We start from the raw sequence: 22,500 nt of genomic DNA on the forward strand, positions 1-22,500 counted from the left end.
ACAATCCGTTTTTTTTTATATTTTATATTAAGTTCACTTGCTTGATTGCTTGCGCGCTTACGACCGTGCAAATATTTCGGTCGTTTTTTAACCCACTTCCCGTGATCCAATCGAGCTGACATTTTGCACACAGACTCGTTGTGCGTGACAATTTATTTCCGTGAAAATTTTTTCCAAAATTTTACACTTTTTAGGAAAAAATTAATTATATTTAATTACCAATTGCTTAATGGTGGCAGGCAATCATCTGACCCATAGGTGGCAGCCATCTCAAGCCAGAAGACGAGAGGACTCTAGCCGCCACGCATATAAAGGATTTATAGTGAAAAACTTTGTTTTTACGGGTTCATTTTTTAGTGAGTGTCATTCACGCAAATTGCATCTCGAGGTATTGACCCAACAATACAAACATCTTAACCCCCCCCCCCCAACACACACAGATGACCGTCCTAACACAAACACGGAAGAAAACGGAAAGAACTCAAGGCCAGGAGTCCAGATGCATCCAAAACGAATCTCGACGGTGTTCGTTTGTTTTGTTTTGCCAAGTAAGGCCCCACCCCTGGCTGTGTGGCTCTTTTTCAGCAGTGACCTGGCCGTAAATGATAGCCCAGAGAGTAAGCGGCTCATTGTCACGTGAACATGCACAGCAGCCGAATGCTCGGAACTCGTCACGTCGATTACAAAACGTGGAGAAAACCCGGAGGACCCGGAGAAAAATCCACTCGACCACGTGGAGAGAGAGACACGCAAACTACAAATATACAGCAGCAGCAGGCGTCAGGGTCTGAATCGAACCCACGACCTCCTGTATACCAGGCGAGGTAGTTAACATCTCATAGCCACCTTGATAATGAGAGAGAGAGACACGCAAACCCCAAAAACACAGCTGCAGGCATCGGGGTCTGAATCGATCCCACGACCTGCTGTACACCAGGCGAGGTAGTTAACATCTCATAGCCACCGTGGCGCCCAATGGATGGGACACTGCGTGGTGGCAACTTCGATCACTCACGACATCCGATCACTCCAGGCAACAGTGACAACTCAGCGGCTTTTGGTTGTTCGCCATCGAACAGAGGCTGCCGTCACCGTTGCACCGCGCGGCGCTTTCAGATGCACTTCTGCGGCCGTCTGGAACGCCCCTCCGTCCGATATCACGTGGCCACTGGAGCTGTTTGCACTTCTGCATCATCCATCTCGATTGAATACTCGTGTTTTGGGAACTGCTTGGTGTGATTGGTTTGTTGTCCTTCCCGCACGTCCCGATTAGCACGGTCGGCTACGTACGGTGCGAGAGAAGTTCAATTTCCATACAAAGCGATTATAATCATAATAGTAGTTGGGGTTTATGCAGAGAGCAGGTCAGCCAATCCGCAGGCTGTGTGCCCTCCCCCCACTCTCACTGCGGTCTGACGGTGCGCTAAAGGCACGGTGCAATCAAGGCGATTGTGCAATCAAGGTGCAATCAAGGGGACGTGCAATCAAGGGGAGGGGCAATCAAGGGGAGGTGCAATCAAGGGGAGGTGCAATCAAGGTGCAATCAAGGGGAGGGTGCAATCAAGATGCAATCAAGGGGATTGTGCAATCAAGTGGATTGTGCAATCAAGGGGATTGTGCAATCAATGGGATTGTGCAATCAAGGGCATTGTGCAATCAAGGACATTGTGCAATCAAGGGCATTGTGCAATCAAGGGGATTGTGCAATCAAGGGGATTGTGCAATCGAGGGGATTGTGCAATCGAGGGCATTGTGCAATCAAGGGATCGCCAACCCCGGAGACGCGAGGGGGGGGAGGAATGGGGGGAGGGGGGGCGGGGGGGGTGGTGACGTTACTCAGAGGGCTTCCCCCACCCCACCCCCCCTCCCCCCACCCCCCTCCCCCTCCCTCTCCCGTTGACACCAATTGCGCAGTGGCCAGCACAGGCGGCCAGGAATCCATCCGCGCGCGTGACCCCAGTGACCCCCCCCCCCACCACCACCCCCCTACCCCCCACTCACCACGGCATCAAAGGACGCGCGCGCGCGACTCACGCCCGTTGCGTCTCAGTCGATTGTCCGTCCGCTGCCGCGACGTCGACTGCTGGGTTCTTGCGGGAGTCGGTCATCGTTCCGGAAGGGGGGTGGAGGGAGGGGGTGGAGGGGGGTGGGGGAGGCGGGGGGGTGTAGGGGGTGGGGGGTGTAGGGGGTGGGGGGGGGTGTAGGGGGTGGGGGGGTGTAGGGGGTGGGGGGGGTGTAGGGGGTGGGGGGGTGTAGGGGGTGGGGGGGGTGTAGGGGGTGGGGGGGTGTAGGGGGTGTAGGGGGTGTAGGGGGTGGGGGGGTGTAGGGGGTGGGGGAGGCGGGGGGGGTGTAGGGGGTGGGGGAGGCGGGGGGGTGTAGGGGTGGGGGGGGTGTAGGGGGTGGGGGGGGGGTGTAGGGGGTGGGGGGGTGTAGGGGGTGGGTGAGCCGGGGGGGGGGGCTCCTGCCCGCGTGTTGTGTCGAGGATTCGCTCCGCCACGCCGCCGTCTCTGACCGCCTCTCCGATCCGAGACGAAACCGCGCCTCGTGCTGCACGCACGAGGCGATCTCCATCGCTTCGTCTGCACGAGGAGGTGGGGGGTGGGGGGGTGTGGGACGCGTAGCGGTGGTGCAACGGGTTCGTTTCAAGGCTCACGGCCACCGATACGAGGGCTGAAGGATGAATCAATTTCAAATCGAAATCGCAATTTCAAACAATGCGATTAGCAAATCGTGGGGGGAGAGAGACACACAAACTCCAAATATACATCAGGCGTCAGGGAAGGGATCGAACCCACGGCCACCTGTAACCCGGGCGAGGGAGTTAACATCTCACCACCATGGAAACTCCAAATATACAGCAGGCATCAGGGTAGGGATCGAACCCACGACCTCCTGCATACCAGGCTTGCGTTGTGGCCGAAACGTCGTGAGAATTATTTTATTATGTTTTATTTTTATTATTTTATTACTTCCCTTCTACGTGACTTTACCGAAAGAACCAAGAAGATGAATCCCTGCAGTCACGAAAGCTTTAAATCGAAATTACAACAACAGCCGCCATTCACGAGTAAGCAGCGCTTGTGCCAGGCTAGGTGCACTCCGAGGCCAGGTGAAGTGTCGAATGGCTCAATAACAGGAGGTCACAGGACAAACCAAGGTCCCGTGGGTTTGACCGTCTGAGATGACTGACAGATGCTAGACATCTCACTGTGCCAATTGCTGCGTTTAAGCGGCCCGGTGCTCCGCTCGTTGTTGTGAGCGATGCTCCTCTGCCCTCCGCTGTTGCCCGAGGGCGACTGCCTCCAACTGTCCAGTAGTAGCAGCAGCGTCATTCACGAGCCTCCTCCACAGAGGTTGATTTTGACACCGCTGGTACCAGAGGGGAGAGATAAGCTCACTAACACACACTCGCGCACTCCCCTGACAGCACGTATCGGCCTGAAACGTCGCCTGATATTTAATTCAACGCTACACGCTCAGTGCTGTAATTGACGAGCGTGCCGAGTTGCTGGTGTGATGCCTCGCGTGGATTTTTCTCCGGGGCCTCCGGTTTTTCCCTCCACATTCAGAATCACCGTGCGTGAAGAGTATTTGGACAACTGCTATCAATTTCCACGTGATTATGAAGCCACTTCGTTGAGCTATAATTTATGGCCCAGGTCGATCCTGAAACATAAATATATAGCTCAGTGGGCCTGACCTGGTAACATTAAAAACATCTTTAATGTTGCAGCATTGCCGAGTTGCCGAGAACACCTTAATATATAGAGGACTACAGAGCTTGGATGAGGGGGCGGGGGGAGGGGGCATTTGGCACCGGCTCTTCACCGTGTAACTGCTGCTGTTGCCTTTCCCACTCGTTCGGGTTGCTGCGGTAGCGAGATGTTAGCTACCTCGCTTGGTATACATGAGGTCGTGGGTTCGATTTAGACCCTGACGCCTGCTGCTGTATATTTTGGAGTTTGGGTGTCTGTCTCCCGGTGGGATTTTTCTCCGGACCCTCCGGGTTTCCCCTTCACATTTGGAATCAACGTGTGTTTGGAGTAATTGGCCGCTTTAAATTGCCACGCAATGAGCCAAATCGTTGAGCTGTCATTGGTGGCCAGGTAGCTTCTGAGAAAAGACGACGATATGGCTCAGTGGGCCTGACCCCGTAACATAAAAAAAATAGTTTAGTTTAGTGTAACGGCATCGCCATCAAAATAATTCGCTTCAAATTTGAAAGACAAGATCTGCGAAATCCTTCATCTCGACTGATTGGCTCATCGATCTATCGATTGATGGGCATCCTTTATTTAACCACACAAGAGCCGATTGAAATTCATTATCTCCTCGTGAGCATCGGGGTCGCCGTGGCAACGGGAGGAAAGCCCGGCGTTTATTTATTTATTCATTCATCCATCCGACTTGCAGTTGGCAGGAGTTCTGTTATCGCTTGGCTTTCCGAGGGGTTTGGTGGCTGTTGTTGTTGTTGTTGTGATATGAAATACGTAAATAAGCGTCCTCTAGATTTCACGCGTACGTAGCGTTACACGGCGACTCAGGCCATCGGACAAAGACGGTGATCACCGCATCGCGCAGCGAAATGCGTTGCTGCAGCCGCCTTGAACTATCTTCCTTCTGATATCAGGAAGCTACTGAAGCTGTGTGCACTTTTACATCACATGGATTGACAAGTCGATTCTTAAGGAAATGATTTTTGCGTTTAGTTTGTTGTCTTTCCCCCGCACGGTTAGCTACGTACGGTGTGAAAGAAGTTGAGCACGCACACACGCACACACATTGCATTACGAGAGGAACACGCGGAGTAGTGGACATTCGCAGTTTGTCGGCGGTGGCATCCGTGCCGCAAAGTGGCCTTTAACCCCGAACCGTGGAGCGACGTCCAGGGTAGGTGGGTCACACACAGATGGGTGGCGCAACTCCCCGCTTCCCACAGGCCTCGATGAGGGCCCACGGGAAGGTGTTGCGGAGTCAAAGCGATGAGTTCGTCTCCGTCGATTCCACCTCCACTCCTGTTTGGTCACCGAAGAGAATGCCGTACCCCTGGCTTGCCAGGAGAATGCGGCAATGGCGAGGTGCCGACTCATCTCCAATCTGCTTCCCTGCACCCGCGGGGTGCACGAACGCTCGCCACTCTGATTGGCTTGCGAGGCACGTGGGAAAGACTTCGTCCAGCAGCGGATTGACATGTGGCTCCGAACGATGCCGCGTTGACGTAGCTCGCACTGAACGCCGCCAATGCTCTCTGACCTCGGAAAACCAAGCAGGCCTTGGTCAGTACCGTGAATGGATGACAAGCGGGCGGTGGGGGGAAGGCTTGCCAGGTGTTGCAGGTGTGGGGGGCTGCGAGTTGACCACGAGGTACGGCCACGGTGAGTGTCGCTCACCTCGTATGCAGCAGCACGGTGCTGAGTAGTCTCCAGGGTTCTCAGTTGTCCTCCCGCACGAAGGCAGACAACTAGGCTGTGAACTAGACTTTGTTTTTTTAGTTCACCAGGTCAGACCCACTGGGCCACGTAGCTCTCTTTAGAAGCGACCTGGCCGCTGCAGATGCTCAAGGAAGCAGCGGCTTATCGTCTTGTGGACATTTATCGCAGCCAATTACTCTGAGTGCACGCTGATTCTAAACGTGGAGGGGAAAACTGGAGGGCACGGAGAAAAAATTCGCACGACCACGGGGAGAGAGACACGAAAACTCTAAATATACAGCAGGCGTCAGGGTTGGGATCGAACCCACGAGCTCCTGCGTACCAGGCGAGGTAGTTAACATATCATAGCCACCGTGATGATGAGAGAGAGAGAGAGAGACACGCAAACCCCAAATACACAGCAGCAGGCGTCAGGGTCGGGATCGAACCCACGAGCTCCTGCATACCAGGCGAGGTAGTTAACATCTCATAGCCACCGCGGCCCACCTCTTAGCCCGCGGGGGAGCTAATAACATATTATTTTTGAAGAGCCTCCCTATCCCTCCGTCTCCCTTAATTTCATGAAATCCTATCGAGATAACTCAAGATATTGTAGACAAGAGATGTATTTGGACATCCGAGAATTGTAGAGATGTAGTGAGAACAGAGGGGCAGACCAGATAGAGGCGAGACACCGATCCCTTTTATTTAAAACATCCCGTGATCGATAACACAGGGTTAGATCGCGTAAATATAAATGTGTCGTTAAACCCGGCCGGGTACGGGTACCCGTGTGCGACCCTGGAGTGGCCGGGTACAGGTACGGGTAGGCCGTGAGTCATTGGTGAGTAACCGTTTGTCACTCATTTCGGGTAGGGTACGGGTAGGGAACGAGTACCCGTACCCGGCCGGGTACGGGTACCCATTTGCAACCCTGGTGCGGCGGGGTACGGGTAAGGATTCAAAACCCGTTTGCCACCTCTGGTTAGCACCCAGCACCATGCCCCTAGTGGCCCCCTGAATGGTACTGCACGGTGTGTTCGTCTCTGCGCTTGTTTCAACGGCACTTTGCGCAACGCGCCGTAGTTATCCATTAACATCACCACACTAGTACAGCACACCGGTGCGTTGGAGAGAAAATCCACAACATTTACAATCTGAGGACGGAAACAGTTGGTTTCTCCACAATTCTGGCTGCCACCTGATGAAGCTAGTTGAAATTACTGGCGAAACGTCGTACTCAGATTGTAAATGTTGTTGATTTGCTGTCCAACACACCGGTGTGCTGTACTAGTGACGAATTGCCATGGTTTGTTCACGTGACAAACATTACTAATTGTCTATGTCGGGTGGTGGCGGGTTTACCGACACATTTTTCTTACATATACGCAATCTAACCCAAAAAGCCTATATAATGGATGATATTGGTCGGGAAAACATGCGTGTTAAACTGACGAACATCCCGTGATATGTATTTATTAATTAATATTTGAATTCCGAATCAAGCGTTTGAAAACGCACCCATTTCAGCATCGCTGGCTTCGGATCTTACTCCCCGGCCGCCGATGTCACAGCCGCCGCGGCCAGGAATCCAACTCGGCTCTCCCGGCGTCCACGGCCACCCAAGTAGCCACACTGCGTCCTAACGCGAACCTACCCACCACACACTCTCCTCTCCAGCTACTAGCGGGAGGGGGGGGGGTGTGAAGGCAGTGGGTGGGGGGGGGCTAAGTCGCTGGCCTTTGTCCGGCCCCCGTTTTTGCTGGCTCGTAGTGCCCCCCCCCTCACCCCCCCCCCTTCTTTAGCTTCACCGCCGTCGTCGCTGTCACCGATGCGACCGCCCCCGGCTCACGCCGCTCGTGGTTCGTGCGGCGCGCCGCGAGGGCCGACGGCTCGAAGATTGATAACGAATGCGCGGAAAAAACATCAAAAACCGATCGCGTCCCCGATCATTGCACACTCAAAATATACAGCAGCAGGCGTCAGGGAAGGGATCGAACCCATGTACACCAGGCGAGGTAGTTAACAGCTCACCACCATGCAAACTCCAAATATACAGCAGGCGTCAGGGAAGGGATCGAACCCACGACCTCCTGTAAACCAGGCGAGGTAGTTAACAGCTCACCACCATGCAAACTCCAAATATACAGCAGGCGTCAGGGTAGGGATCGAACCCACGACCTCCTGTACAGACTCTCCTCTCGAGCTATAAGCAGGGGGGAGTCCCCCCTTCCAACCTCCCCCAACCCCCGAACCCCCCAACCCCCACCTCCCCTTTTTTCTCACGCTCACAGCAGAAGCGGTGGTCCCTCTAGAGTCTAGAAGCATTGGCAGTGCACGGTTGATACATCAATATGTTGCTGTGGTTGTTGTTATTTTGGATGGGGGTGTGGGGTGGGGGAGTTATTTCAGGCAGTGACCTCTCTACGCTTGCAAGGGGCATATGTCAAGGAAGGTGTGTGGAGCGGTGCGTGCGTGCGCGTGTGTGTTGGCCGGGCGTATGGAGGAGGCTCGTGAAGGACGCTGCTGCTGCTGCTACTGGGCAGTTGGAGGCAGTCGCCCTCCAGCAACAACGGAAGGCAGAGGAGCGATGCTCACAACAACGAGCGGAGCGCCGGGTGGCTAAAGTAGGCACAGTAGGGGGTACAGCTGGTGCATCTACCGGTCATTTCAGTCAGTCAACCCATGGCATCTGCTGGGTCTGTCCCGAGACCTCCTGTCAGCGTGCCTTCGACACTTCACGTGACCTCAAAGTGCACCTGGCCTGGCACAAGCGCCGTGGTGACGTCACCGCCACTTTGTGGCGAGTTGCGAGGCAATTGGTATTGGTTGGCCGGGCGTGGTGTTGGCCACCCACCCCATCATGTGCCATGCCGGCCTTCATAGGCGCTCGCTAACAGCACTTGCCCCTACAGTCTGTGAAGGCTACACGGGGGATCTTTATCTTTGTGTTGGGCAGAGCGATCGAGCAGCGTTCAGCAACGACGCGAAGTTCCATTCTCGCTCACGGCCCAACACTGGTGACGATTGTCTAAAACCAGTCCTCGGCCTCCCCTCTAGGTCAGCTCAGCCTCAAACGAGTACCTGGTGCGGTGGGTAAACATCGCCACTGGGGGAAACGAAGGCGGTCCTGGCGTGGTGCTGACCACCCACCCGCTTTGCGTGCCCTGGCGGCCTTCAATAGGTCGCACACTCGCTATCAGCACTGTGCCCTAGCAAGCCAGTGAAGGCTACACGGGGATCTTTGTCCGTGAGCTCAGCTGCTTGACCAGACAGGCGCTCATGGGGGCCCGCTGTGTCCACCCTTCCCGGATTGTTCCCCAGGATTGTCGAGTGAGACATCTCCTGTCCCTGGGGAGATGTGTCGTTTTGTTTCCGTGGCAGTAAGATTACAGTTCTGCAATAACAATTATGCTGATGATGATGATGATAACGACATACCACTCACTGTTGGGTAGACATAGTCTGGTTCGGCAGATGATTCGATCAATGTGCTTGTCAGGAGAAGCAAACCGCGTGGATCATCTCCCGAGTTTCTCTGCAGCACCACCATCACAATGCGCTCATTGAAGGTGGCAATTCAGAAGCTGTGGCCTGCGCAGACGATTAGAGAAAGACCCGCGTTGGGGTTGGGACAGGAGACACGACGATGATGACGACGACGACGATGACGACGAAGACGTCGTAAGCAGCTCTGTGAGACCACTCACACTCTCAACCCGTGATTCGCTGGCGTGACGCCGTGTGTTTTGTTTTTAAACAGGGACAGACGTAACTCTCATCCGTGCCGTTCAGTGGCCGATCCAGCCCATCCCCTACACTCATCCTCAGTGTGTGGCATGGGCGGGGGGGAGCGGTGGGACAGCGGTTAGCGCGCCGCACTACGTAACCCGGCAATGACGCGAAGTTCGATTCTCGCTCGCGGCACCAAACCCCGGCGACGATGATCCGAACCAGTCCCTGGGCCTCCCCCCGCCGAGGTCGACTCGGAACCCCCCTCTCTGAAGCTCCCTCGAGCGCACGCCACGTGCTCGGTGTCGCTTCCGTGTCGCTTCGGTGTCGCTTCCGTGTCGCTTCGGTGTCGCTTCCGTGTCGCTTCCGTGTCGCTTCGGTGTCGCTTCGGTGTCGCTTCCGTGTCGGCGCGCCGCCAAGATCGAGCCCGCACGAGAGCGGCGAGTGGCGAGCGCCGTGGAGCAGACACTGGGTGGGGGGGGGCGTGGGCGTGTGTCGGGGGGGGTCAGAATCACCGCCTAATGATCAACAAGACCGCATGCAGCTGCAGGGAAGACGCGTGGCGGTCGCCGCCTCTCGTCTCTCTCGTGAGATGTTCACAACGCTCGGGTTTGCAGCGGTCAATATGATGATCCGTAATCGATGGTTGGAGGCTGGGCGGGCCCACGTAGCAACGACCCGGCCGCATTTTTCTCCCCTTTAAAGCCGCCGACACTCGATCTCCGTAAGTGCCTCCACTTGCCCAAGCCTCGTGCGAAGTCGCTTTTTCGTTTCAACTTCCCCGCAATCCGCCGCGTGACGCGTAACCCGGCGCAGTTTCAAGCGGCGTGCGTCGCCTCTGCTTTGGCTGTTTCACGTGGACGCGAGCGAAGTGGCTCTCAGACGTTCCGGCGGGTGAAGGTGAAACGTGAATTCGTTGTCACGCTGTTGCGCGCGTGACACTTGCATTTGATTGCGTCCGGTGGCGGAGGGTCTCGTGACGCAAATATATCCAGGTTATCGCATGGCCTTGATCAATTATTATTGTTGGATATAATGAATACAATAAATTTAATTTATTTTATACCTACGTGACTTTACCGAAAGAACCAATGATTATGGATCCCTGCAGTCACGAAAACTTCAAATCTAGATTGTTGGATATGTTTCTGCGTGTCTGTGCGAGCCTGTTGTTCGCTGGGAGAGTCTATGGGTCTTTTTGTATGTATGTATGTTGAACTTCTTTTGCACCGTACGTAGCCAACAGTACTAATCAGAGGTGCGAGTGAGCCTATGGGTCTCTGTGTGAGTCAATCGGTCTCTGTGTGAGTCGATGGGTCTCTTTGTGTGTCAATCGGTGTCTTTGTGGGCCTATGGGTCTCTGTGTGAGTCAATCGGTCTCTGTGTGAGTCGATGGGTCTCTTTGTGTGTCAATCGGTGTCTGTGTGGGCCTATGGGTCTCTGTGTGAGTCAATCGGTCTCTGTGTGAGTCGATGGGTCTCTTTGTGTGTCAATCGGTGTCTGTGTGGGCCTATGGGTCTCTGTGTATGTCAATCGGTGTCTGTGTGGGCCTATGGGTCTCTGTGTGAGTCAATCGGTGTCTGTGTGGGCCTATGGGTCTCTGTGTGAGTCAATCGGTGTCTGTGTGGGCCTATGGGTCTCTGTGTGAGTCAATCGGTCTCTGTGTAGGCCTATGGGTCTCTGTGTGAGTCAATCGGTGTCTGTGTGGGCCTATGGGTCTCTGTGTGAGTCAATCGGTGTCTGTGTGGGCCTATGGGTCTCTGCGTGAGTCAATGGGTCTCTGTGCGAGCCAATGGGTCTCTGTGTGAGTTGATGGGTCTCTGTGTGCGAGTCAATGGGTCTCTTCGTGCGAATCTGTGGGTCTCTGTGTGAGTCAATGGGTCTTTGTGCAAGCCTACGACTCCCTGTGTGAGTCAATGGGTCTCTGGATGAGTCAATCGGTCTCTGTGTGAGTCAATGGGTCTCTTTGTGTGAGTCAATTGGTCTCTTTGTGCGAGTCTGTGGGTCTCTGTGTGAGTCAATGGGTCTCTGTTTGAGTCAATGGGTCTCTGTGTGAGTCTATGGGTCTCTTTGTGCGAGTCTGTGGGTCTCTGTGTGAGTCAATGGGTTACTCTGTGCGAGTCGGTTGGTCTCTGCGCTGATGAAACCACTGCCAGCACATCGCAGCTCCTCAATGAATTCTCTTGCACGACGCCTTATCACCCGAGGACCGGCGAACAAAAACCCAAATGGAAGCAGATGCTTCATTTTTTTCTTTTGACCTCGGGATGGTTCGGATTGTAACATCCCCAGGTGGGGGAGAACCGCAGGCGTGGCTGAAGCTCCTCCGTTGCTCACCAATCCATCCATCCAGCAGCGAATCCACGATAGCTGTGACGACGAAGACGACGAGGATGATGATGATGATGAATAAAACCACTCACCGATAGCTCGCTCACTTTCTCTCTCCTCTCTCGAGCCTGGCTTACATGAAACCAAAAGTCGGGGTGGGGGAGCGTGGAGAGAGACGCGAAATTGAGATGTAGTAGTCTGCGTATCGAAGCGAGCTGCTTCGGAGGGAATGAGGCTTTTAAGCAAAGCGTTGGAGCGCGACCCTCGCTGGCAGATTGGCGCGTGGGTTTCGTCTCGTGTTTGACGACAGCCCCCTCCCCCCAACACCAGCGCACCCTGGCGGGGTCTGCCGATTGCTGATGCGCACTTCATCATGCGTCAGGCAAATTCACACGGCAGCTCTCATTCAATATCCGTGCCGGGTGGGGTGGGGGGTGGGGGGTGGGGGGGAGGCTGGGGGTTGGGGGGTGGGAGGCACCTCGCGTGTTTGGCGTGCGGTGGCAGCGGTGGCTACGCACGTGGCCTGTCTGTGAGCCACCCTTGGCGGAGGAGGATGAGGCGCACCACGTGGACGTGCCACGGGAAGGCCGAGTGGCAACATCGTGGACTCAGCAACATCGTGGACTCAGCAACAGCGTGGACTCAACAACAGCGTGGACTCAACAACAGCGTGGACTGAACAACAGCGTGGACTCAACAACAACGTGGACTCAGCAACAGTGTGGACTCAACAACAGCGTGGACTCAGCAACAGCGTGGACTCAACAACAACGTGGACTCAGCAACAACGTGGACTCAACAACATCGTGGACTCAGCAACAACGTGGACTCAACAACAGCGTGGACTCAGCAACAACGTGGACTCATCAACAGCGTGGACTCAACAACAGCGTGGACTCAACAACAGCGTGGACTCAACAACAGCGTGGACTCAGCAGCAACGTGGACTCAGCAGCAACGTGGACTCAGCAACAACGTGGACTTAGCAACAGTGTGGACTCAACAACAACGTGGACTTAGCAACAGCGTGGACTCAACAACAACGTGGACTCAACAACAGCGTGGACTCAACAACAGCGTGGACTCAACAACAGCGTGGACTCAGCAGCAACGTGGACTCAACAACAACGTGGACTCAGCAACAGCGTGGACTCAGCGACAACGTGGACTCAGCAACAACGTGGACTCAGCAACAGCGTGGACTCAACAACAGCGTGGACTCAGCAACAACGTGGACTCATCAACAGCGTGGACTCAACAACAGCGTGGACTCAACAACAGCGTGGACTCATCAACAGCTTGGACTCAGCAACAACGTGGACTCATCAACAGCGTGGACTCAACAACAGCGTGGACTCAACAACAGCGTGGACTCAACAACAGCGTGGACTCAGCAACAACGTGGACTCATCAACAGCGTGGACTCAACAACAGCGTGGACTCAACAACAGCGTGGACTCAACCACAGCGTGGACTCAACAACAACGTGGACTCAGCAACAGCGTGGACTCAACAACAGCGTGGACTCAGCAACAACGTGGACTCAACAACAGCGTGGACTCAACAGCAACGTGGACTCAGCAGCAACGTGGACTCAGCAACAGCGTGGACTCAACAACAGCGTGGACTCAACAACAGCGTGGACGCAGCAGCAACGTGGACTCAACAACAGCGTGGACTCAGCAGCAACGTGGACTCAGCAATAGCGTGGACTCAGCAACAATGTTTCCAGCAACTGTGTGGACTCCACCTGCTCCCCACACACCCACCACCACCCCCTCGCTCGCTCGCTCGCACGCACTCGTGGGGTTTTTTTCTCAGGTTGCTCCGGTTTTCTCCCACATGTGATAAACCAACACTCGTCGCTAAATTGGCTGAGGACATCTAAAAATAAACAACAAGGAAAAAAACCCACAATGTAGTAGCAGCAGGAGCCTACTGAGAAATAGTCTTACAGCTCATTGTGGCTCTCTAGGATAAATGACTAACAATTATTCTTTCCACTGTTGGCTACGTGCAGTGCAGAAGTTCAACATACACTCGTACATGGGAGCTGTCGCCCGCGGCCGCGCCTTGGATTTTCCCTGCGTCACGTCCGGTTTTCACCTTGGGATTTGAACCGTGGCTTTGACTTCACGCTCTGACCTTTGACTTCACGAACCACGACCCTAACCCGCTCCGATCTTTGACCTCACGAACCACGACCCTAACCCGCTCTGACCTTTGACTTCAGGAACCACGACCCTAACCCACTCTGATCTTTGACTTCACGAAGCACGACCCTAACCCACTCTGAACTTTGACCTCACATACCACAACCCTAACCCGCTCCAATCTTTGACCTCACGAACCACGACCCTAACCCACTCTGAACTTTGACCTCACGAACGACGACCCTAACCCACTCCGATCTTTGACTTCACGAACCACGACCCTAAACCACTCTGATCTTTGACTTCATGAACCACGACCCTAAACCACTCTTATTTTTAACTTCACGAACCACGACCCTAACCCGCTCCGATCTTTGACCTCACGAACTACGACTCTAACCCGCTCTGACCTTTGACTTCACGAACAACGACTCTAAACCACTCTGACCTTTGACTTCACGAACCACGACCCTAACCTGCTCTGACCTTTGACTTCACGAACCTCGACCCTAACCCACTCTGATCTTTGACTTCATGAACAATGACCCTAACCCACTCTGACCTTTGACTTCACGAACAACGACCCTAACCCATTCTGAACTTTGACCTCATGAACCACGACCCTAGCCCGCTCTGACCTTTGACTTCACGAACCTCGACCCTAACCCACTCTGATCTTTGACTTCATGAACCACGACCCTAACCCGTTCTGAACTTTGACCTCGCGAACCACGACCCCCCGAGTGCACTCTGATCTAAACTAAAACTAAATATTTTCATTTCACCAGGTAAGGCCCACTGAGCTGGTACGTAGCTCTTTTTCATAAAGGACCTGGCCACAATTGCTCCCTCGACGAAGTGGCTTCTCGTTGTGTGGAAATCTAACGCAGACAAATACTCTAAATACACGTTTCTAAACGTGAAGGGGTAAAATCGGAGGACCCAGAGAAACATTCACACGACCACAGTGTGAGAAAACAGGAAAACTCCAAATACACAGATAAAACCCACGACTCTCTTGTATACCAGGTGAGGTAGTTAACATCTCGACACCATGCAAACTACAAATATACAGCAGGCGTCAGGGTCGGGATAAAACCCACAACCCTCCTGTACACCGGGCGAGGTAGTTAACATCTCCTAGCCACCGTGATGATGATGATGAGAGAGACACGCAAACTCCAAATATACAATAGGCGTCAGGGTCGAGATAAAACACACGACCTCCTGTATACCAGGCGAGGTAATTACCATTTCGCCACCATGTAAACTCCTAATATACAGCAGGCGTCAGGTTCGGGATCGAACCCACGACCTCCTGTCTACCAGGCTAGGTAGTTAACATCTCACCACCATGCAAGCTACAAATATACAGCAGGCGTCAGGTTCGGGATCGAACCCACGACCTCCTGTACACCAGGCGAGGTAGTTAACATCTTCTAGCCACCGTGATGATGATGATGAGAGAGACACGCAAACTCCAAATATACAACAGGCGTCAGGGTCGAGATAAACCCCACGACCCTCCTGTATACCAGGCGAGGTAGTTAACATCTCCTAGCCACCGTGATGATAATGATGAGAGAAAAACGCAAACTCCAAATAAGCAGCAGGCGTTAGGGTCGGGATCAAACCCACGACCTACTGTATACCAGGCGAGGTAGTTAACATCTCGACACCGCGACGCACCCCAATCTTTGACTTTACGAAACAAGGGCCCAGAATCCCGTCCTTCGTTGTCCGCTGCCCGTAGTTTATCCCCGACCAGGTCAGGCCTTGTCTGGAAGGGCGAGACGACGAGTCCGTTTGGGGAACTCTCGCGGCGTTCGTTCGATCAATTTCCCAGTCGTTCACGTCTCCGCATCGTCGCTTTGTCAAATCTTGGACCACATTTTTGTTCCGCTTAAAATGCTCATGACAATATTGTGTAGCCGGGGTTAAGCCAATCGACGTACTGCACACATTCAATTTAAATGTATTACAAATCTCGGCTAAATGTAACCATTTCGATTTAAAGCTTCTTTCGTGACTGCAGGGATTCATCTTCTTGGTTCTTTCGGTAAAGTCACGTAGAATGGAAATAATAAAATAATAAAAATAAAACATAATAAAATAATTCTTATTATTATATTATTTCCATTCTACGTGACTTTACCGAAAGAACCAAGAAGATGAATGTAACCAATTTGTATTTTTTTTACCAGATCCTTCCTCCCTAAACCATAGGGAACAGCCCACGGAAGCAAATACCGTAGAACTACTGCTGAGATCCCTACTTCTCCATGTGACCACACACACACAGTAGAGGGCAGCACTTCCCACTCACTCTGCCATATGAGAATAATGTTTGTCGCAAGACTATTAAACCGATATTTCAAATCTCGGATTTTGTTCGTCACCTCTGTACACTTGAGAACCCGCTTCAATCCCAAGTCAGTATATGTGAGTCTATGCGTTTCTCTGTGAGTATATGGGTCTTATCTTCTTGGTTCTTTCGGTAAAGTCACGTAGAAGGGAAGTAATAAAATAATAAAAATAAAACATAATAAAATAAAATAATATATTATTATATAATATATTATTATAATTATATATTATTATAATTAATTATATAAATAATACCTGATTATTTAATTGCTTATGTATGTTGCTCTATTGTTTATGTATTTTTTATTATTTTATTATTATTTTAATTTATTATGTTTTATTTTTATTATTTTATTACTTCCCTTCTACGTGACTTTACCGAAAGAACCAAGAAGATGAATCCCTGCAGTCACGAAAGCTTTAAATCGAAATATATGGGTCTCTGTATGAATATATGGTCATCTACATGAGTCACTGGTAACTGGGTTGAAACCATAAACTCACTACAATTGAGAACCCGGTTTAATCACGACTGAATCTATCAGAGTCTATGGATGTCTCACAAGAGTGCATGGGTCCCTGTGAGTATATGGTTCTTCATGTGAGTTTATTGGTCTGTGTGTATGTGTGTATATGGTCTCTGTTTGTGGGGAGCGGTGGTGTAGCGGTTAGCGCGCTGCACTACGAACTTGGCGACCCGGGTTCGATTCCCGCTCACGGCAAACACCAGTGACGATTATCTGAACCGATTCTGGGCCTCCCCTAGGTCGACTCAGCCTCAAATGAGTACCTGGTGCGGTGTGTAAACATCGCCGCTAGGGAGACAAAGGCGGTCGGGCGTGGTGCTGGCCACCCCACCCCCTCGTGTACCGTTCCGGCCTTCATAGGTGCTCGTTAACAGCACTTGCCCCTACGGTCTGTTAAGGCTATACGGGGGATCTTTATCTTTATATGGTCTCTGTGTGAGTATCTTGGTCTCTAAGTAATAATATTAGCCTCTATGTGAGTATATTGGTTTTTGTGTGTCTATGTGATTCTATTGGCTTCTATGTGAGTCTATTGGTCTCTGTGTGGGTCTATTGGTCTCTGCTTGTATTTGTGTGTGTCTATGGGTCTCTATGTCAGTCTAGTCTATTGGTCTCTACGTAAGTCTATGGGTCTCTGCGTGAGTCTATTGGCCTCTATGTGAATCTATTGGCCTCAATGTGAATCTATTGGTCGCTGTGTGTGTATATGGGTCTCTATGTGACTCTATTTGTCTCTCTATGAGTCTATGGGTGTCTGCGTGAATCTACCTTTATGTGAGTCAATTGACCTCTTTGTGAGTCTATTGGCCTCTATGTGAGTCTATTGGACTTCATGTGAGTCACTGATGACCAGGCTGGGACCATCAATTCACCGAACGTGAGAACCCAGTTTGAATCGCTGTGCTTGGGCAGCTCCAACTTAATGGACATCTGTGAAAAAATAGCTAAGTATAGCTCATAGGATTCCTCCATTACAACTAAATATTCAGATTCTGAACCTGAACTTGGATTCGAACCCCTAAACGCCATTCTCTCAGGGGTGCTGTTGCGGGTGCTCTTGCCCTGTGAGCCGTCCGGGCCTCCTCTAGCAGTCGGGCCCAGCTAATGTGATGTATAACTGCAACGGCGGAGAGAGTGCAAACGGTGTCCGTTGATTAGACGTGTAACCACGTATTGATTTACCGATTAAAATTGATTCCTGCGTTCATGATGCGAGCGTAGGAATTGTGCCACGTTACAAGAACCACGCGCGCACACACAGAGTGCGCGCGCGCGTGTGTTTTATTATCCATAGTAATTCAATACGTGCGGCGCCGTTTGTCGATCCGCTGCTGGATGAAAGCCACAGAAAGGGCATCCACTTCCGGTCATGCGGGCGGGAGGGACGGGGGGGGGGTGTTTGGCCATACATCGCCGCACTGGGCAGTGCAGGTTGGTGAATGGGGTGGGTCAGTGGGTGGGTCGGTGGGTGGATGGGTGGATGGGTGGGTGGTTGGATCGGCTGGTGGATCGGTGCATAGGTGGATGGGTGGGTGGTTGGGTCGGTGGGTGGGTGGATTGGTGGGTGGATCGGTGGATGGGTGGGTGAGTCGGTGAGTCGGTGGGTGGGTGGGTCGCTGGGTGGGTGGATCGGTGGATTGGTGGGTGGATGGGTGGAACGGTGGGTGGGTGGATCAGTGAGTGAGTGGGTCGGTGGGTGGTGCAGATCTCACTCGCCACTCGATGATAGACGCCGTGACCAGGAATCGAACTCAAGGTGCATTGCTGGGCTCAAAGCACACAGACAGCCACGCGATATCCCAAGATATGGCGGAGGGTTTTTCAAAGTGGTCACCTCTAACCTCCACGCCTCGTATGCTTTGCTCACAGGCCACGTGCCGAGTCACCATGTGCCGTACAGGAGACAGCTGCCGCTGGGGGTGCCCCAGGCTAGACCACACAGCAGCGATTATCGCCCCCTTACTGGCAGACTAACGACGCCACTATTGTTTCATTACATTTTGGCGTGGATAGTCAGAACGCTCACCCCGCGCGCTCACCTCCTAATCCCCCCCCCCTCACCCACCACTCCATATCTACCCCCTCCCCCCACCCCTCTCTCTCTCTCTGGGTTATTGACCGCCCTAACGAGCTCGTGACGTCGCTGCCGTTGCAGATCATTGCCTTCGACGAGCTCAAGAAAGATCTGCGCGCGTCCACGGATCCGGAGAGCAACCCCAATCAGGTGAGAGGGCCAAAGTTCGTGGCGCCTTCCACAAGCGCCCGCGGGCGTCATTGCTTCCGAGTGGGCCGCCTTCTCGCGTCGGTGGCGACCACAGCGTTCGTGCGGTGATCCACCAACACCTCGCTACTGCCTCCTGATCGCTTCAGGCCACATGCGGCTGCATAGCCACCGCTGGCGGTCTGAGCCCGGTCACCGTACGGCACGCAACGACAAAAAAAACCATGCGCCCATCATACTATCTTCTTGGTTCTTTCGGTAAAGTCACGTAGAAGGGAAGTAATACAATAATAAAAATAAAACATAATAAAAATAATTATTTTATTATGTTTTATTTTATTTTTATTATTTTATTACTTCCCTTCTACGTGACTTTACCGAAAGAACCAAGAAGATGAATCCCTGCAGTCACGAAAGCTTTAAATCGAAACCCATCATACTAAATTTGGCGATAATTCCAGCTGTGACAATTCGAACTACGGAACGTTGCACGTTGCGAGACGGTTGATAAGAGGGCACAATGGTGGCAGCTTAGGGGATAGTGCCTCATCCAGCAGTGGAGAGACCACGGCCGATGATGACGATTAGGACTGTTGCTAAAATTGGGAGACAAATTGTGTCCTTCATTTCCACCCCGTTCCATGCGCTGTGCCTCTTCTCTCTGTAATCTCGCGGGGGTGGTGAGTGGGGTGGGGGTGGAGGGTGGGGGGTGAACGAGCCATCGTCGACGCTGTCTCCGTTACCCTTTAGCTTCGTCCCCGTAGATTTAAGTCCACGCCGGGAGATTATCGGCAGCAGCGGCGGCGCTGGTGCAGATCGCGCGCACTCATTCCGGCGGAGAGATAAGTTTCAAATTTTTCCGCCACGCCAAGTTGCCCCCGGTACCAAGGGCAATGAAGGGGGAGGTGGTGGTGGTGGGGGGGTTGTAAAATTCAACACGGCTCGCTGCGCTGAAGGCAAAGACGGCGTCCCAGCAATTGCCAGCTCACCACCGATTCGCGTAACCGCTGGTTGGGGGAATAAAGTGCTTTCTGGGCTCCCGGTTCACCGTTTTTCCCTGCAGGGTTCGTGTATGGGAACAAAACCGCTCTACCTCACTCGCCTGCTCACCCGTGTCCGGCAATGAATGCAGACGAGGGAATGTGTGGGACGCCGCTGCCTTCATTATCCGCGTGCATCACCGCCCCCCTACCCCCACCACTCCCCCCCCCCCGCCCCCCCGGTGCCAACCTAGCCAACGAGTTCCTTTTCGCTGCCAGCCGGAAGCCACTCTCTCTCTCCTCTCTCCTATCGCTCTCCCTCCTCGTCTCGCTGTCTCCTCTCTCTTCTCTCCCCAAGTGCCACGCTCTCGCCAAATCCACGCGCGCACGGTGGGATTAATCCTCTTATTCAGACCTACTCTTAGTTTTTTCGGTAAAGTCACGTAGGTAAAAAAAAGAAATTAAAATTAATAAAAAATAAAATAATAATAAATAATAAAGGTTTTTTTTTTTTACGTGACTTTACCGAAAAAACTAAGAGTATGAATCCTTGCAGTCACGAAAACTTCAAATCTAGAATTATTCAGACCTCTTCGCCGGACCTCTTAGCCATTCGCGGCCGTCTGGAATCATCTCGCATGCCTGGCCCACAGACACTGCGTGCCGTTTTGGATGATGGGAAGGGAGGGGGGTGGCTCAGAGACCACCCGCACGTAAATAATAGATGTGTCGTTCAACCCACCACCACCCGACACAACCAATTAGATAAGGTTTGTCACGTAAGCAACAATTCGTTACTAGTTCAACAAACGCTGGTTGTGTGTTGGAGAGTAAATCCCACCCACAATATTTACAATTCTAGTACAGACACTCCTCTGCTTACGAACGAGTTAGGTTCCAGAGGCATGTTCCGAAGTCAATTTGTTCGTAAGTCCAACTTTACTCCTGTCGATTGCAAACATGCTGTATGGTATGTACACTAAACACGGGGAATGGCTTTAAATGTTCTATAATCTCCTGTAGATGTTGATGCCACTGGTTATTCACGTTCTGTAGATGTAGATGCCACTGGTTCTTCATGTTCTGCAGATGTAGATGCCACTGGTTCTTCATCTTCTGCAAATGTAGATGCCACTGGTTCTTCATGTTCTGCAGATATAGATAGCACTGCCTCTTCACATTTTCAGATAGAGATGCCACTGATTTTTCACGTTCTGCAGATGTAGATGCCACTGGTTCTTCACGTTCTGCAGATGTAGATACCACTGATTCTTCACATTTTGCAGATGTAGATGCCACTGGTTCTTCACGTTCTGTAGATGTAGATGTCACTGATTCTTCACATTTTGCAGATGTAGATGCCACTGGTTCTTCATGTTCTACAGATGTAGATGCCAATGCTTCTTCACGTTTTGTAGATGTAGATGCTACTGGTTCTTCAGGTTCTGCAGATGTAGATGCCAATGCTTCTTCACGTTCTGTAGATGTAGATGCTACTGGTTCTTCATGTTCTACAGATGTAGATGCCAATGCTTCTTCACGTTTTGTAGATGTAGATGCTACTGGTTCTTCAGGTTCTGCAGATGTAGATGCCAATGCTTCTTCACGTTCTGTAGATGTAGATGCTACTGGTTCTTCATGTTCTACAGATGTAGATGCCAATGCTTCTTCACGTTCTGTAGATGTAGATGCTACTGGTTCTTCACGTTCTGCAGATGTAGATGCCAATGCTTCTTCACGTTCTGTAGATGTAGATGCTACTGGTTCTTCACGTTCTGCAGATGTAGATGCCAATGCCTCTTCACGTTCTGTAGATGTAGATGCCACTGGTTCTTCACGTTCTTTAGATGTAGATGCTACTGGTTCTTCACGTTCTGCAGATGTAGATGCCAATGCTTCTTCACGTTCTGTAGATGTAGATGCTACTGGTTCTTCACGTTCTGCAGATGTAGATGCCACTGGTTCTTCACGTTCTGCAGATGTAGATGCCACTGGTTCTTCACGTTCTGCAGATGTAGATGCCACTGGTTCTTCACGTTCTGCAGATGTAGATGCCACCACTGCCATCTATTGCACGGCGGTTGGACTTACGACTCTCAATCCGAACGGGCAACTGGACATACGGACAGATTTTGTTCGTATCTCTGAAAGATCGTGAGTCGAATGTTCGTGAGTAGAGGAGTCCCTGTACTGCGCGACCTTTTGCCGGTAATTACAACAGCCAGCCTCATCAGGCGACATCCAGAGTTCTTTCAGTAAAGTCACGTAGAATGGAAATAATAAAATAATTAAAATAAAACATAATAAAATAATTCTCACGACGTTTCGGCCACAACGCAAGCAGCCGTCCTCAGGTGAAGAACAGGTCTGAAAAAAAAAGCAATTATCATATTTTTTACTGGCAAATGAGGTTTCAATGGTGTAAATGCTTACCCCGAGCTCTCATACTCTGATGGTGCATTGTCTTTGAGTTGTGCGCCTTTTGGCGTCATCTGATCCAACCCATGTGAGACTAGGCTCTAAGGAAAGCTGTCTCGGGTGTGGACCAATCAACTTCAAGGACAGTGCACATTATCAGAGTTTTGATTTTTATTTGCATTATGACTGCAGGTATTGTGGTCTATGTACACATGACTCCTTGTAAAAAAGGTGTCAGTTTTGTTGCCAGATAGAAGGGTAAAAAAACAATTTTGACATCCAGAGTTGTTTTGGTTGTTTGTTTTGTGTGCGTGAAGATTCACATGATGCTCGGGGCGATCAGAGACGTTAGGCTATCGC

At 51.8% G+C, this 22,500-nt stretch overlaps 2 protein-coding genes across 2 annotated transcripts in view; one reads left to right on the forward strand and one right to left on the reverse strand.

Annotated features, from left to right (window-relative positions):
- EXOSC5 (exosome component 5) overlaps positions 1–2,571 on the reverse strand; it is a 12,854-nt gene extending 10,283 nt beyond the window's left edge. The window contains exon 1 of the mRNA XM_061573574.1: positions 2,542–2,571. Coding sequence (XP_061429558.1) covers positions 2,542–2,571 — 30 coding nt within the window. The remainder of the gene's footprint in view (positions 1–2,541) is intronic.
- Positions 2,572–18,634: 16,063 nt separating this feature from the next.
- LOC133356197 (protein cornichon homolog 2-like) overlaps positions 18,635–22,500 on the forward strand; it is a gene marked incomplete at its 5' end in the record, with an annotated part of 49,091 nt that continues 45,225 nt past the window's right edge. Inside the window, one exon of the mRNA XM_061573575.1 lies at positions 18,635–18,745. Within this exon, the coding sequence (XP_061429559.1) occupies positions 18,635–18,745 (111 nt within the window). The remainder of the gene's footprint in view (positions 18,746–22,500) is intronic.

Source organism: Lethenteron reissneri, chromosome 53 (genome assembly GCF_015708825.2).
Source record: "Lethenteron reissneri isolate LAM-NWPU_2019-01 chromosome 53, ASM1570882v1, whole genome shotgun sequence".
Taxonomy (NCBI): Eukaryota; Metazoa; Chordata; class Hyperoartia; order Petromyzontiformes; family Petromyzontidae; genus Lethenteron; species Lethenteron reissneri.